Below are 17,500 nucleotides of genomic sequence, written 5' to 3'. Positions count from 1 at the left end.
CTTCACAGTGTCTTTGAAGATGAGGGCTGCCATCTCCCTGCTGGTGCTGCTGTTCTCCATGTCTGGAGCTTCGCAGGCCTCTACCCAGACGGATGTTGTCTCTGCTGAGCTGCAGGAACTCAGAGACTTGGTGGTGGAGCTGCGGGGGGCCCTTACTCACACTCAGGACGAGCTTAAGTCAGTGGAGGCCAGACTAGCTGCTACTGAGTCTGTTGCTGCCACGAAGACAGAGGGTCCCAAAGTAGCCTTCTTCGTAGGTCTGCCCAATCATTACACAACAGCTCCCAGCAGGACTTGGTTAGACTTGGTCTACACTCGAGTCATGGCTAACGTTGGCAATGCCTATGACAGCACCACCGGGCGCTTCACAGCTCCAGTCAAGGGGGTGTACGTCTTTAGATTCGACGTGATGAATCGAGGTAGTGTGAATATTCACGTTTTTAAGAATGGCAGTCGAATCATGATCAGGGAGGAAAATGGTGATAATGGCGTGACCCGCTATCTCTCTGGTGGTCTGACTCTGATGCTAGAGGCGCGAGATACAATTCATGGTGAAATTCCACCAAGCAGTTCACTCTATGATGATCCATATAACCACAGCACCTTCAGTGGCTTCCTGCTCTTCCCTCTATGAACATTATTTTAAAAAACACCACGGTCACTCATTTCTCAGTTAGGTAGCAGTTTTGATGTGAAATGATGAATGTTGCAAACCATTTTCATGATCAAATAAATCCCATCTTGAACTCTAATTTTGTTGCATCATCATTCTTTAACTATTATTATCAAAAATTGTGAAACATATACTGAACGTTTATAAACCAGTTTCAGTTGTTTTGCCTGTGTGTTTCTCTCTGCATCATGGCCATGGCTACATGCTGTGTGTTGTAAGCAACTTGCCATATATGCAAATATATGCATAGCTGAAACGCGCCGAAACGCGTGGGTCTCTGCTCCCATGTTTTTAAACTTATTAGCCATGTTTCAATAAAGGCTTTTTAATATGTTTCTACAAAAAGAGTGCCTTTGACTCCCTTTTTTTTTGGACAAGATATGCATAGCTAACTTTGGACTGTCCAAAGGGAATGTATATACACTACACTACACCCAAAGTCAAAATGGATTTTTTGATACATACAGTATTACACAACCATCTCTTCTCTGACTGCATGTGATTTTTAAGTATAATTTAGTCAACATGGTCATACCTGTACACATACAGTACATACATACAAGGGTCTTTTGGGCTCAGACGTCAGGTGGTACAACCACAGCTAATGCCCATGAATTGACCACTAATTGGTAATATTGTACTGCAATGAATGTGCTTTGATAATGCACCTTCGATAATGCACCAATTCATCACATCTCCACCTCACCGGAAGTTCGGTAAAGACAAAAAAGCCACGGAGCCACGGATCGATGGAACGTCTGACTGTTTCTACCATGCTAGTCTAAAGATGGCTATAATGTGTGAAATTTATCTCATATTGCAGAACAAAGTGCAATGCATCATGTAAGCTATATACAGTATAATTTAAGGCTTTCTGTAATGTCATAGCAATGTTGTTATAGTGTAGTTAAGTATTTTCAGCAAGTAGTGAATAGGCCCACTGGTGACCCCATTTGCACTAAGAGGCTACTACTACCAGGGCCAGATTAAGATGACCCGGGGCCCCAAGGCTACAGGTTGCTGTGGGGCCCACGCCGGAAGGCAAATTTCGAGATATACAGGCTCGAGGCCCACAAGAGGCACACATTACACAAATCAATAAAATAATAGATCACACATTCATACACATTTTATATGAATATAAATATATCAATGTAGCTGAGAATATTAAGAACCGTGTGCTGAGTTGCCGTTGCCTGGTATTGGCCCGTGTTACCCTCTTGTGCTCAGCCAATGAGAGCACTCAGAGTTCTGGGGTAGGCCCACGTGCCATATCCTGGGTAGTCAGGATTCTAGCCTCCTGATTGGCTGGTGGGTGAGGGTGCTGTCAGTGATGGGAGAATGGATATAGAGTTCAGCGTCCGGGTCAGCGTGTGTGCAAAGAAACCGACAGGGGAGGAGTAGGGGTGCAGAATTGGGTCCTCATTACATACATGTTTTGGATGGATGGCCCTTTCAAACCAGCTGCCAGTGGCCATGTACATGCATGTGTGTGTGCATGTTTGTGTGTCTTATAATTTCTATTACAGTGCTGGACCCTCAAGGTATTCCAAGTGGGCCTTGAAATAATTTTCTAAAAATCAAAATAATATTTGAATGTGTGTTGCAGTTGACTATTTATTTGAGTTTTATTGTTTCTTGGGTCAGAGGTGGGCCCCAAATTGGAAATGGTCGGGAACTCCTGTTCTATTCTATTTGTCTTTTTTTTACTAGGTGACTACCATTTTAGTGTTGATGACTAGCCTTCTCAGTCGGCAGCTGCAGACTGCACATGAGCACATATAGCCCCCTCACTAGTCCTCATCGAATCCCCCTCTGTAGTAGTAGTCAGAGCCGGATTAATGCACAGGCTAGATATGGCTGCAGCCTAGGGGCCCCCACCTGCCAGGGGGCCCCTGATTGGCCAACAGTCAAAAAATTGCAGAATTGTGTCAAGATGCAATATTGAACGTTTCATCTTGTGTGTTGACTACAGTTGGTAAAAATGTCACCTTTAACTTCCATCTCGAAATTATGACACCGTCTATGTAAATTTATCTCGAAATTTGCCTTCCGGCGTGGGCCCCACAGCAACCTGTAGCCTTGGGGCCCCGGGTCATCTTAATCTGGCCCTGGTAGTAGTAGCCTCTTAGTGCAAATGGGGTCACCAGTGGGCCTATTCACTACTTGCTGAAAATACTTAACTACACTATAACAACATTGCTATGACATTACAGAAAGCCTTAAATAACAGATTAAGACAAAGCCCTTACAATTTTGGTGACAGTAAGGTTATAACATAGGCTCTGCGCTAAGGTGTTTGCGTTTGCGTGTGCGTGTACGTTTGCGTATATGTGTGTGTGTGTGTGTCTGTGTCTGTGTGTTATTATGGAGTCCAATGAGGACATGAAGCCCCTATCTGTGGCGTAACAGATTTGTGCTTTCCCACAATACTGATAGCTGTCTGCATAGACTGTATGTCTGATCAGCATGCCTGGATTCCACGTCACTCCAAAAGGCATTATGTAATTCGTTAGGTATAAAAAGAGAGTGTTCATGGAGTCAGTTGCCTTCTACTATTCTTCTCGGGCCAGAGACAACACTACTGCGGAAGACAACGTAAAGGTAATGTCAATGTTTCATCTGAAGGTTTTACAATCAAATACAATTCATAATTAATTGTATGGCGTGTTATTTATTATAATGTTATTGATTAGTAGCCCCTTAATGCAGTTCCACCAGTGTAATAGTAATTGAAATAATATCATAGTACTATACTAAAACATAACACAGGAACTTTGCTAATGCACTATGAACTGCTCATTACCATTCTGGTAACAATAAGTTTTTAATGCTGTGTCTTAACAGGTTAAAGAAGTACTCACCAGTTTTAGATTATGCATTGCAGCCATTAGCAAAGTCATACTTTATGAATATGCCCTCTTTTTTGGTTTCTGATCAGTAATGTCTATTGCCCGTGTCGTATGTAGAACTCATAAAACGTGTTTTAACTCCTTCATAGCGTCTTTAAAGATGACGGCTGCCGTGTCACTGCTGGTGTTGCTGTTCTCCATGTGTGGAGCTGCCCAGGTCTCCACCCAGACGGACGTTGTCTCTGCTGAGCTGCAGGAACTGAGGGAGGCGCTGAGATCCACTCAGGATGATCTTAAGCTAATGGGGGCCAGACTTGCTGCTAGTGAAGCTGAAGTCTTACATCTGAAGAAGGAAATGAAGGCGCAGTCAGCTAAAGTAGCAACCTCTAAAGAGGGATTCATACTAGTCGTGAGTGGCGCTAGTCTCCTTCATACTTCACTCACGACGATGGCGCGCGCCGTCACGTGACCTAAAATTTCGACACGCCCCCCGTCGTAAGCTCAAAATTCGGCGCGTGTCGCCACGTCGTGCACACGAGGATTTTTCTAACTTGTCGTGCGCCACCAGCGACCATGCAGGTAGGCAGACAAAGCAGGAGTTGCGAAGAGAGGCTACAACTACTGTAGGCTACTACAGAATGGATCCTGCATCATTTTGAGGATAATAAAATGTCATAGAGAGTTATTTTATCTTCTCTCTTAAATGTTGTTCAGTGAAACAATTGTTTACTTTGTTCAGAAGCACGCTGTGTTCGGCGATCTATTTATAAATTCTGCCGCCAGAACAATGCTCTCACATGGTCTTGGAATGATCTGGCAATGTAGGCTACAACAAAAAAATATATGTTTCAATGTGGTAAGTCACAAGTCAGACGTTCAGTAGCCCTACAGCAGCCGTGTTTGGCTTTCTATTTTATACATCAGTAGAACTCACGCTGCGAGTTGCGAAAAATACTGCCGTTTCTCTCATGAACAGCAGAGGGCACTTCCGACAATGCGAGCAATGCGCTTTTGAAGTATGAATAGTCTGTCGCAAGTGATGACGTCATTAATGGTTCTCGCGCCACTCGCGACAAAGTGCGCACGTGAAGTATGCAGAGCCCTTAAGGCTGACGTGAAGGTGGCCTTCTCAGCCGGTCTTCCCTATGGATACACACATTCTCCACAGCAAGGCTACTTCTTAGACTTGGTTTTTAGCAAAGTTATCACCAATGTCGGCAATGCCTATGACAGTAAGACAGGGGTCTTCACAGCTCCAGTCAGGGGGGTCTACTACTTCAGATTCGACGTCAGAGATGATCTGTCGTCAGGGTCTATGTATATCATGGTGTATAAGAATAATCAGCGTATTATGCTGCGGGAAGCAGAGGGAAGTGATGGGAAACCTACTTATATGTCTGGTGGTCTGACTCTGCTGCTAGAGGTTGGGGATCGCATTGATAGCATGATGCCACCAGGAAGCAGGCTGTATAACGATCCATTTAACCACAGCACCTTCAGTGGCTTCCTGCTCTTCCCTCTCTCTGAATGATGGAAAGTTATCTTGTTTGCTCATCATTGGTTATGTAGGATGTTTGATGTGAGATGATGAATGATGTAAAACCATTTTCATGATCAAATAAAACATCTTTGATTGTAGTGTTGTTGTGTCATCAATGAACTGTTACTGTCATGAATTAACAAAATCGCAACAAGTTTTCATTTTGGGACCACAGACATTTTGTTCAGGATCCCAGCATACACAACTACTTTATAAAGACCACAAATTAATGGTATGGTTTAACAATTTATTACCTCTACGTTTGTCCACTTTACAGCCAATTTACACCCCAACCTACAATAAAAGTACAGCAATGGCATTTGCCATCAAGAGAGGTAAATCAAAGTAGGCCTATTCCTAAAGCACTATTCCCTCTCTGAACAGTAGAAAAATGGTCACTCATTAGTCATTTAGCTAGGCAGTCTTGATGTGAAATCGTTGACAATGTAAAAAGTCAGAGCAAAGTGTAATGCAATGTAACTGAGAGTATGAAGAACCGTGTGCTGAATCGGGGTTGCCTGGGATTGGCCTGTGCCATTCACTTGTCAAGCAAAAGGAGTGTTCTGATTGGCTGAGCATAACCTTTTGCTTGATTGACCCCTTTACGCAGAGCCTACATTATAACTTTACAGACCCCAACATTGTAATGACCAAGTCTTTTCCTGTTCATTAAGACTCTCTGTAATGTTATAGCAATCCTGTTATGTAATTTGTAGTCGTAGAGCCCCATCTGCCCAAAGAGGCTATGTGATAATATTAACCTACTATGTATTTTGGGCTGTAGGCCCACGTGACATGTGCGTGTGCGCGTGCGTCCGTGTGTGTGTGTGTGTGTGTGTGTGTGTGTGTGTGTGTGCGCGCCCACATGTGTCTTTATCCAGTAGGGCATGGGGCTCTGTCTGTAATCCACATACATACACACAAACAAACACACACACACACACACACACACACGTACACACAAACACGCCCACAGACACACACACACACACACACACACACACACACACACACACACACACACACACACACACACACACACACACACACACACACACACACACACACACACACACACACACAGTGTATATCATGCACATGTAAAATTCCCTGAACTGTTGTCCAGTTTAGTTGCCAATGGTTGGCTCCTCACTATCGTTCAGTGAAGGACTCACAAGGCCACAGTATTCCAGTAAAGGCATGAAGTTGCCACCTCCGCCCTACCTGAGGGGTAACAGGTTTTTGCTTTCCCACAACACTGATAACTGAATACGCACACGTGTCCTGCAATCCTGCAATCTGAACTCCAACCCCCCCCCCAAAGGCCTATTTTAATGTCATTCGTATGGTATAAAAGAGTGCGTCCACAGAATCACAGTCACAGGCTCGCCCACCACAGCTCCTTCTGCCTTGTGCCCAGCATCTACCTTCCACTCCTCCTGCGAGAATCAAGGTGACCCTCAAGGTAAGACCCCTGCTAGCAAATTGTCACTTTAGTTTAAATTTGTTTGATTGCTTCTCATGTAGTAGGTTGTATTAGAACTTTATTTTTTTGCACTTGGACATACAGCATTATGGTGTGTGTGAGAGTGTGCGTGTGCGTGTGCGTGTGTGTATGGCACTGTGTGCATGCGTGTGTGTTAGGGCTGTGCAAAAAAACGTCATCACAATATTTGTAGTAAATATAATGCAATATTGTAGTACATATATAAGGTTCGAAACATTTTGAATCCAGATACAGTTCAGAGGCTACATCCTTTCTTTTATCTATTGTGTGCATGCCACTTTTATTAACTATTATTTATTATTGACTTTTATTAACATTTCTGTCTGTCATATACGGTATGGAAGTTGGAAATTACTTCATTATGTTTCCTTCACAGATGTTGAAGATGAGGGCTGCCGTGTCACTGCTGGTGTTGCTGTTCTCCATGTGTGGAGCTGTCCAGGTGTCCACCCAGACGGACGTCTCCACTGAGCTGCAGGAACTGAGGGAGGCACTGAGAACCACTCAGGATGATCTTAAGCTAATGGGGGCCAGGCTTGCAGCTAGTGAAGCTGAAGTCTTACATCTGAAGAAGGAAATGAAGGCGCAGTCAGCTGATCTGAGGTCAGTTGCTGAGAGACTGGCAGCCACTAAGTCTGATTTACAGAATCTGGAGAAAATGCCAGAGGCAGCCAAGGTTGCATTCTCAGTAAGTCTACCTTATGGAATTACGGAATCTATTCCCCCATCTTGGGGTGAATTGGTTTTTCCAGACGTCATCACTAATGTTGGCAATGCCTACGACAGCACAACAGGCTATTTCACAGCTCCAGTAAGAGGAGTCTACGTCTTTAGATTCACTGTCCTAAAGGCAAGGGATTCCCGCGAGATGAATTTCATGATTTATAAGAATGAATCAAGGATCTTGGAGAGGCTAGAGTTTTCCACTGAGGGACGTGACAACCATATGTCTGGTGGTCTGACTTTGCTGCTAGAGGTGGGGGATGAAATTCGGTGTAGGATGCCACCACACTCCTCGCTGTATAACGATGCAATGAAGCAGACCACCTTCAGTGGCTTCCTGCTCTTCCCAATGTGAACGGTAGAACATGATCATTGTGTTATGTGAAATGATGGACAATGTCTGTAAATCATTTTCATGAACAAATAAATCCCATCTTTGACTGCAGTCTTGTTGCATCATGATTTTGTTTTTGATGTTATTATTATTATTATTATTATTATTATTATTATTATTATTATTATTATCATTATTATTATTATTATTATTATTAATAATAATAATAATAATAATAATAACCTACAGTATACATCCCAGAAACATCAGTCCCTTAACCCTGTGAAAGTCCAGCACACCACAGCACAAATAGCACAAAACAAAATTGCATGCAAAGTTACAGCCATGCAAGGTTACAGCCCAGCTAGCATCCAAAGGGGGCAGTGCGGCGGGACATTACCATGCTCAGGGTACCTTGGTCATGGAGAATTATGGATATACCCTATGTCAGGGGTTCCCAAACTTAACCATGGCAACTCCCTATTATACCAGTATATTCCAGCCAAGGGCCTCCTTCCAGTACACGAGTTGTGCCATACTATTTTCCTGTGCAACCCTTACATAACCATACTCTAGGTCTGTGAGGCAGTGCCATTCTGGGATATATAAAATAATAACGATAGTATTAGTAATGTTATGAGATGCAATAAATTATAATAATGTAGTTCTTGACTAATGGCAATACTGTTACGCTTATTTTGCTTTATTCAATTCAAGTCAATTTATTCAACTATTTATTTTAGTTCGCTGTACTTTTCCTGCCAACCTGCTGCGAGCCCTTCAGCCCCCACTTTGAAAACCATTGCACCAGGTAATCACTCCCCTTCCCACATGGCAGTGTCAGGAATCGAATCGGAAAGATCAATCGAGAAAGGTGTCATGCAAATTGCACAAGTGAGAGCAGTGGAAACTTAATGCTTTTAGAACCAAAAATGAGATGCATAAAAATAAGTATATCAGTCTCAACTGTGTATTACTGTAGGCACCGCAGCCATGGCTACATACTGTACTATGTGTTTGAGCTCGGCTCACATGTAAGCCTTGGCTTCTTACAAATAGACAAGTATACTTTAGGATAGCTAACTGTGTTGAAAACCCAGAGATAGGCCCAACACCGGAATCCTAGTCTCGTGCTCTGCTCCTTAAGCTCCGGACTGTAGAAAACATTTCATTTTGCATCCTAATTTACCAAGTTTCCGTATTATGATGGGATCTCAGTCGTAGATCTCCCTAGTCCCAGGATAATTGTGTGATTGCACTCAATTAATATAAACTGTTCTTATTATGAATATTCCAACAATATCGGTTAAGTCTGAGTCCAGCTGTCAAGGGTTTTATATCCATTTACTTGTAGAACTGATTTGCACGCGGCCGACTAATTTCTTTGTGCATGTCCATCCCATATGAGAGACGTCTAGAATAAATCAGAGGTTAAAGTTGCTGGAAGGTACCATACTTATGAGATCCTAAGCCCCATACACTTTACTTCTATTCGACTGCAATAGGAAGCGAGAGGTGTATGTCGAGAGCTACACCCAAAAGGTCTGATCACCCCGCTTAAGTTCCAGTTTACGATAACATATTTTTATTCTAAGTAGACACCATTGACACTCGGGCTGACCCGAAGTATAGCGTCCCACTCCACATGGAGAAATGTCCTTGGAGCTGCTACGTTTCGACAGTACAATAACCTTATGAAGGAATAAACGGGATCTACAGCAAAATATAGATCAATGAAAGTTTTATTACAGGACAACTCTAATTCTATGACAAAGTACAATGTTGAAAAAGTCAATGCTACCTAATTAAGAGGAAATGGTTACATGGACACTAGGTCCACGGGAGCCCTTTAGCGGGGTTTAAACTCAAAGATTTGATCATTACACCAAAGTTTAATACCTAGGTATCTCGTGGGACGACCCCAGCCAGGGACCAATGACGTGCCGGCATTTACCTGGGCTGGGCTTAGCACAATGGCGCGGGGTTGGGTTGTAACCAACACCGTATCCAAATCCTATGATTCTAAATCTTTAATAAATTCACTAATAACAGTTTCAAAACCAAGACCTGTTCACCACCCGAAGTATTTCCATCAGATTGATACCAAACACATGCATAGAATTTCAAACACATCATAGTAAGCATTTAAACCACGCATATTAGATCTGGCGGGAATTTCAGTCTCTGCGTGGGCACGGGAGGTGCGCGCATGCAGGGACAAATGGCCGCTGGCCGAGATGCGCTGGGAACGCACACCGGGGGGTGCGCGCTTTTAACGCCGGGAGGTGCGCAATGCATACAGGTGACCGGAGGTTTTTGGGCGGTTCCCCCGAAGGGGGCCCTCTGTCACACAGTGCTTTTGAGATCCAGATGTCAGATATGCAATGTTTATCTTTGAAGTCAACAGAAAACTCAGAGTAGTAAAACAAAGGCGTTGAAATAAGGAAAAGAAACGCAAACAAATGTTAATACCATGCCCGTGAGCCACCGGCGCTGTGAATTCAGTGCCCCTTTGTCAGGGCCCATATGGGGGAATCTTACATGTTCATAGTCAACACCGAATGTCTCCACACTACAGTCAAACTCAAAAATGAGGAGTTTGAAATTAGATTCCACATTGCAACACTGCCTCTGACTATTGGGCTTTACATCCTGCAGCATGCAAAATGGCTGCATCCGTACACAGCCATCTCTGTACTGATGTACACTGTACTGTACAGTTGAAACTCCAACTCCCATTGTCATTGTGACACAGCACTCCACAGCACACAAGTAAACACTGCACACTGCACACAACGAAATTGCATTTATGCCTCACCCGTGCAAGGGGGCAGCCCTCAGTGGCGCCCCATGTGGAGCAGTGCGGTGGGACGGTACCATGCTCAGGGTACCTCAGTCATGGAGGAGGAAGGGGGAGAGCACTGGTTGATTACTCCCCCCACCAACCTGGCGGGTCGGGAGTCGAACCGGCAACCTCTGGGATGCAAGTCTGACGCCCTAACCGCTCACCCATGACTTGACAAGTGCAATGCAATGTAGCAGAGAGTATTACAGTAAGAACTATGCACTACGTTGGGGTTTCCTGTGATTCACTGTCCATCCACTTGTCAATCATGCTGAGCCAATCTGACTGTTTCTGACGGATTTTTAGTTGTTTGTTTCCAGAATTCATGATACACAGTCACTAATGTTATATTTTTCATGAATACTTACCACCACCATCAAATTCTAAGTATTCATTATGACTGAAAAAATTACACTTTTCATACATGAAAAGGGGGATCTTCTCCATGGTCCGCCATTTTGAATTTTTAGCTGCATAAATGACTGTACTTGGGCCATATTAGAAAATATTAGCAAAAATACTGAATCAAACTAAGATAACGCAAAACACGCCCACTCAATGCAAAAGAGTGCGCTCAAGTTGGGTCTCCTAAGGGGGCATTGTTCTTCTTCTCTTTTTGAGGTGTTTGCGCAAGACTTGCGCTACTGCCATCTACAGCGCTACGGGGACTTCATTGATTCTCAACCTCATGACTCCGAAGGTCTCCTTAACCGAAGGTCTCCTATAGGGGCGTTCACCCGACATAAAGTGGATACCGGAAAAGAAACAAAATGATGCTTCTTGTTAGATCCACCTTCTTTGATATTAGTTTATTATTTAGTAAACTTTCATGAAAAGATCAATTTTGGCCATAGGCAACCCAGTTTCAATGAGCAGCATAGTTGCATTACCTTTTTGACCATTTCTTGCACAGTGTTAGCCTGATAATCCAGACTAAATGTGGATGTCTAATTTAGTCTGGCCTCGATGCATAATACATCCGAAGACTGTTGATGAGAACAACCTTCCCTCAAAACCCTGCCCGCTTTGATTCAAAACACATCTTTGCGTTGTAATTGGTTTGCCAGATTCATGGCATTCTGGCTTCATTGAATCATTATGCGAGGCCAGACCCACCCGTAGACAAAACATTTTGCCGTCCAGCGGGTGGCGCTGGTTCACCAGGCTAGCACAGTGTACCTTTAAGTAATAATATTGACATACTATGTGTTTTCAACTGTCTCATTGATATAATCATATACTGTGCATACTACCTGGACTCCTCACTTTTCTGTGTGTGTGTGCGTGTACGTGTGCGTGCCCGCGTGTCCACATTGTGTCTTATCCACTAGGGCATGGGACTCTGGCTATAATCCTCTCTCTCTCATGCACACACACACACACACACACACACACACACACACACACACACACACACATACACACACACACACACACACACACACACACACACACACACACACACACACACACACACACACACACACACACACAGACTGTGTGTGTGAATCATGCACATGTAAAATATCCCTGAACTGTTTTATTGGCAATGTCTGGCTCCTCACTATCGTTCAGTGAAGGACTCACAAGGCTACAGTATTCCAGTAAAGGCATGAAGTCGCCACCTCTGCCCTACCTGAGGGGTAACAGGTTTTTGTTTTCCCACAACACTGATAACTGAAAACACATGTGTCCTGCAAAAAAGCATATCAAAGACATTGTCTCTGAACTCTACATCCCCCCCAAAAGGCCTATTTTAGTGTCATTCTTAAGGTATAAAGTGCGTCCACAGAATCACAGTCACATGCTCGACCACCACAGCTCCTTCTGCCTTCTGCCTAGCAACTACCTTCCACTGCTCCTGCGAGAATAGAGGTGACCCTCAAGGTAAGACCAGTGCTACGGTACATCTGAAACTTCTTTCCAAGTAAATTGTCACTTACATTTAAACGGAAAATGGTTCATTAACTATATGACATATGTGAACTTATCACAACTTATCACAACTGCTTTTTTTCTGTTGTGTATGGAATAACAGCTGACAAGGTGTCCCGATATCAAGGGAAATAATGGACAAGGCAGAGCGTTCTAACCGGCCGAAGGCGCAGCCAAAGGGCTGTTCGCTTCGCCAAGTCCATTTTCCCTTGATATCGGAACACCTCGAAGGCCGTTATTTTGCTTATCACCCGGTTACCAGCATTTAAGTATTAATTTATTATGCCTGTTATAGCCAAGTTATAGTTTATCATTACAAGTGATTTGCAAAAGAAGTGAATACTTCACCTTTTAATTTCTAATAACCATGTAAAAATAGCTAGGAAAGGTTAGAAAAATTTGGTGATTGACAGTTTATGAGTGATACAATAGAAATGGTAGGCTTGTTACAATGAGATGAGAAATTATCAAGACAAGAAACTTCTGGTGATTCACACTAGTTTAGTGAAAATTAAACTGTAGGAAGTCCTGTTGATTAAAAAAGTATATTTTATCCTTATTTTTTATGTGAGGACAGCTTCTTTGGGCCAGTTCAAATGTGGAGATGTGGAGGGCCGGTCAAAGGGGCTTGGTGGGCCGCATCTGGCCCCCAGGCCTTAGTTTGGGGACCCCTGCCTTAGATCAACATATAAGAAGCAACTTAGACGCCCGTGTGTGTGTGTGTGTGTGTATGTGTGTGTGTGTGTGTGTGTATGTGTGTGTGTGTGTGTGTGTGTGTGTGTGTGTGTGTTTGTGTGTGTGTTTGTGTGACAGAAAGAGAGGGGGGAGAGAGAGAGATTGATAATGTATTGTGTCCCATTACCACTGTACTTTGACTACTTTTGGCTCTGTCATATACGGTATGGAAGTTGGAAATTACTTCATTATGTTTCCTTCACAGATGTTGAAGATGAGGGCTGCCGTGTCACTGCTGGTGTTGCTGTTCTCCATGTGTGGAGCTGCCCAGGTCTCCACCCAGACGGACGTCTCCGCTGAGCTGCAGGAACTCAGAGACATGGTGGCGGAGCTGAGCGGGGCACTGAGATATACTCAGGATGAGCTTAAGTCAATGGGGGCAAAACTAGCTGCTAGTGAAGTCTTGAATCGCAAGGAAAGAGAGGTGCAGTCAGCTGGTCTGAGGTCAGTTTCTGAGAGTCTGGCAGCCACTAAGTCTGAATTACAGAGTTCCAAGGTGGCATTCTCAGCAGGTCTGCCCTATGGCTGGACGTCCTCATCCTTGGGTTATATGAACTTGGTATTTACTAATATCCTCACCAATGTGGGGCAAGCCTACGACAGCACTACAGGCTTCTTCACAGCCCCAGTCAAGGGTCTGTACTACTTTAGATTCACTGTCAGGGATGATCCCACAGTAGGCATGCATATCTTTCTCTTTAAGAATGGACAGCAGCTTATGAATCACTCAGATAGTGAGAGGGATGGGAACCCCACCTATCTGTCTGGTGGTCTGGTTCTGCAGCTTGAGGCAGGCGATCAAATAAATGTTAAAATGCCATCATTCAGCAAGCTGTATAACGATCCAAATAACCACAGCACCTTCAGTGGCTTCATGCTCTTCCCTCTCTGAATGATGGGATATAGCCTTGATTGCTCATTGATTTGATGTGAAATGATGAATGATGTAAAAACCATGTTCATGTTCAAATAAACAACCTCTTAAACTGCAGTGTTGTTGTGTCATCAATGAACTGTTACTGTCATGAATGAGCCCAATTGCAACAAGTTTTCTTTTTGGGACCATTTCATTGAGATGTTCAGGATACCAGAATATATAACTACAGTACAAACACAGACTACGGTACCATTTCTATACACTTCACAGCTAGTTTACACCCAAACCCAACAGAAAAGTACAGCAATGGTATTGGGCATAATAGATAAGCAAACCTTCACTTCACTACAGCAAGAAGGGTAGCCTATATCACAGTATTCACAAAGCACTTTCAATGCATACCATTGCATGGAACGTGCAGAAGAGTCCATCTGTAGCCTGCATACGGTAGTTAGAATATTGGTGTCAAGTCCCCAAACCACCACTTGGAATTGTGGGTCCCAGTTATAGGGCTCATTTCACCTCAGACTCGCTATCAAAAGTTCTGTACCACGTCCCTCTCACTGGGAAGTACGGAAATGGAAATTCCAGAGGCCACCAGTCATTTCTAAGATATGGATATTTTTGAAAATGCATTGGATTTGGCCTCTTGTTTACATGTCAATAGTTTCATACTGTAAATCTCCCCCTACAATCCCAGTTTTAAAACTATCCCTTTAACCATGGGTGGGGCGGCTGACCTGACGAGAAATAGCATTTTAAATAAATTCGGACCAGTTGCGGCTGAAGACGATACTAATAGCTGAGGCATCTTCTAAAGACCTAACAGGTAATCTGTGGATGGTGGGCAGGTTAGGTTTTGAAAATTGGAAAAAACAAAGCTATGTGTAAAACCAAGGCTAGCTGAGTGAGCTGAGATCACTAGCACTCATTGAAACAAGGAATCAATGCAATGTTTAATCAGAAGGGGTGAAATGAGGACATGAAGCCCCACCTGTCCAACAACAGTGTGTGTGTGTGTCTGGTACCTGGTGACTAACAGGTTTTTGCTTTCCCACAATGCTGATAACTGGACACGTAGACATGTCCTCGAGAAAGCATATCCAGAACAGTGTACCTATCTGATCAGTATCCCTGAGCCTCACATGACCCCAAACGACCTTACCTAATAACCAAGATACAAAAATCGGTATTCTATTCAGTGAATTACGGCCACAAAGAAGACTCCTCCTTCTACTGATAGTATTACAGCTATAGTGCTACTGCTACTGTAAGAGATAAGGTGAAACGTTGGTAAGATCTGCTTATATCTTGGGGTTTAGTTTTCAAGCATATTCTAGAATATTTAACAGAGATGTGGACTTGTGACTTGTACTCGAGTCAGAGTTGAGTCACAAATAGATGACTTGAGACATAACTTATATTAGCAATGCCTTGAGACTGACTCGGACTTGACAGTTTTAGCTTGCAATGACTTGCAATGGCATGTCGAGTCTAAACATTTTCCATTTTTTGCATTTGTATGAGCTGTAGAGGCTATAGGAAAACTGCCTACATTAGTAAATAAATGCATTTTTTACATTACAAATGGAACTTGCACAACAGGTCACAACTTCAAATGGGGATTTCAAAGTTACATTGCAACACTGGCACTGCCCTTTGGATATGCACACACGCGCGCGCGCACGCACGCGCGCACCTCCTCTTGAGTTAATTTTACCAACATGGTAGTGACCAGGTCTTAAAGGATTAATTTAGACTCTGCATTGTCATAACAATGTTATGATGATACTTGAATGTTTTCAGCAAATAATTTTACCTGCTCTTCAAGCCATTCTCCAGCTGCTAGCTGGTCCCATTCGATTGAATTATATATGCTAGAATTTAACTGAAGAGAAGGTGGAAACTGAGCTTATTTCCAGAGATGCTACGCTGAATGTGAACCTCTTGGTGACTCCTCAGGGCACTTGGCCGAATTTGAATGTTATTAACAACGATCATCTTAATCCTGTTCTCTAACTGTGACTGTGTTGTGTTTTGTGTTTTCACAGCCACAAAAGCAGATGGGTTTGCACTTTACTTCCTGGGAGAATGCAACAATGTAAGTTACCACCACCACCACTTCTTCCTCTCCCATAATGCAATTGCACATGCTTGCCACCCTTACCGTTTTCAATCTGACCATACAGTTGAGAGCACATTCACCTAACATATCCCAAGTGCTCAGGGCTGGACTGGTTATCTGGCATACAGGGCATTTTTCTGGTGGTATGGCAGTCCTCAGGAGCTGATGTTTATATGGAGCGTCCTATTGGTGCATCCTTACTATGTACATTAATGTGTACATGTGGACTAAGCCCACCATAGTTATTGTATAGCGAGGCCCAAAAAAAGCAAAAATGCCCAGGCCTTTTGTTGTCGAGTGCTGGACAACATTCGATAAATTACATAACACTTACATTACACTTACACTTAGCTGATGCTTTTATCCAAAGTGACGTACAGTTATTTGCAGGGTATTGGTTACAGTCCCTGGAGCGATGTGGGGTTAGGTGCCTTGCTCAAGGGCACTTTGGCCATGGATAGGGATATAGGCAGGGGTAAGGATGCAGGGTCCCCATATTTTACAGCAAGACCTTTTATGTAACTTTCATTGTCAAGGACGGGTGGTAAAAAAGCACAATATTTGTCCCTTGTTGCAGATTGATGTTGATGACCACCATAAGTGCACACAGTGATGTAGTTTAGGGTCAGAAACAGCTGGCCTTGGCTTTCGTGACACACACTAGGGAGAGGGAAGTTGAGCGACAGATGGGCAGATGGACAGACATACAGACCAACAGGCATACAGGCAGACTACAGGATGAGAAAGATGAAAGGGAGAGACAGAGAGGAACATAGCACACACACACTCACATAACACATGGCCCTATTTTTTGGGACCTTTTTCTTTTCTCTTTTCCTTTTATTTACATGCATGCCTTTTGCTTCTGTAGTGGGTTTTATTTCTTTTGTCACTAACAGTCTGTTTTATCTTAAAGTCTATTGCTTGTAAACATCTAGCCTGCCTATTGGACACCAGATGGAAATTAGCCCTTGGGCTACAATCTGGCATGTTTACATATATGTACATGTATGTATATGTTCATTAATGTGCAATGTCCTGAACAAATAAAGTAAGTAAAGTAAAGTAAAGTAACATAGAAAGAAAGATAAAGAGAGGAAGCAGGGTGAGATAGGTGGCTAAAGAGAAACACACAGCGTGAGAGTGAGGGAAGAAAGAGGGAGACTTAGAGACAGAGAGGGAGAGTGAATGAGTGTGTGTAGTGCAGTCAATCAGACTTCTCGTGCCATACTAGTACAAGCTTGGTGAATTGGGCAGTGGTTGGTCATATTACTTCATAGAGGATGATTGTGCTTTTGCATGCGTGTGAGTGAAAGCGAGAGAGAGAGAGAGAGAGAGAGAGAGAGAGAGAGAG

The 17,500-nt window shown here is 43.3% G+C and overlaps 1 protein-coding gene across 3 annotated transcripts in view; it reads left to right on the top strand.

The window, feature by feature from the left end:
* Positions 1-17,500, top strand: part of pde10a (phosphodiesterase 10A) — a 206,434-nt gene that overhangs the window by 131,609 nt on the left and 57,325 nt on the right. For all 3 annotated transcript variants that reach the window (XM_063191522.1, XM_063191519.1, XM_063191521.1), the window contains exon 5: positions 16,073-16,122. In XM_063191522.1, the coding sequence (XP_063047592.1) occupies positions 16,073-16,122 (50 nt within the window). The remainder of the gene's footprint in view (positions 1-16,072; positions 16,123-17,500) is intronic.

Source organism: Engraulis encrasicolus, chromosome 24 (assembly GCF_034702125.1).
Source record: "Engraulis encrasicolus isolate BLACKSEA-1 chromosome 24, IST_EnEncr_1.0, whole genome shotgun sequence".
Lineage (NCBI taxonomy): Eukaryota > Metazoa > Chordata > Actinopteri > Clupeiformes > Engraulidae > Engraulis > Engraulis encrasicolus.
This window is presented reverse-complemented; position numbering and strand designations above follow the sequence as displayed.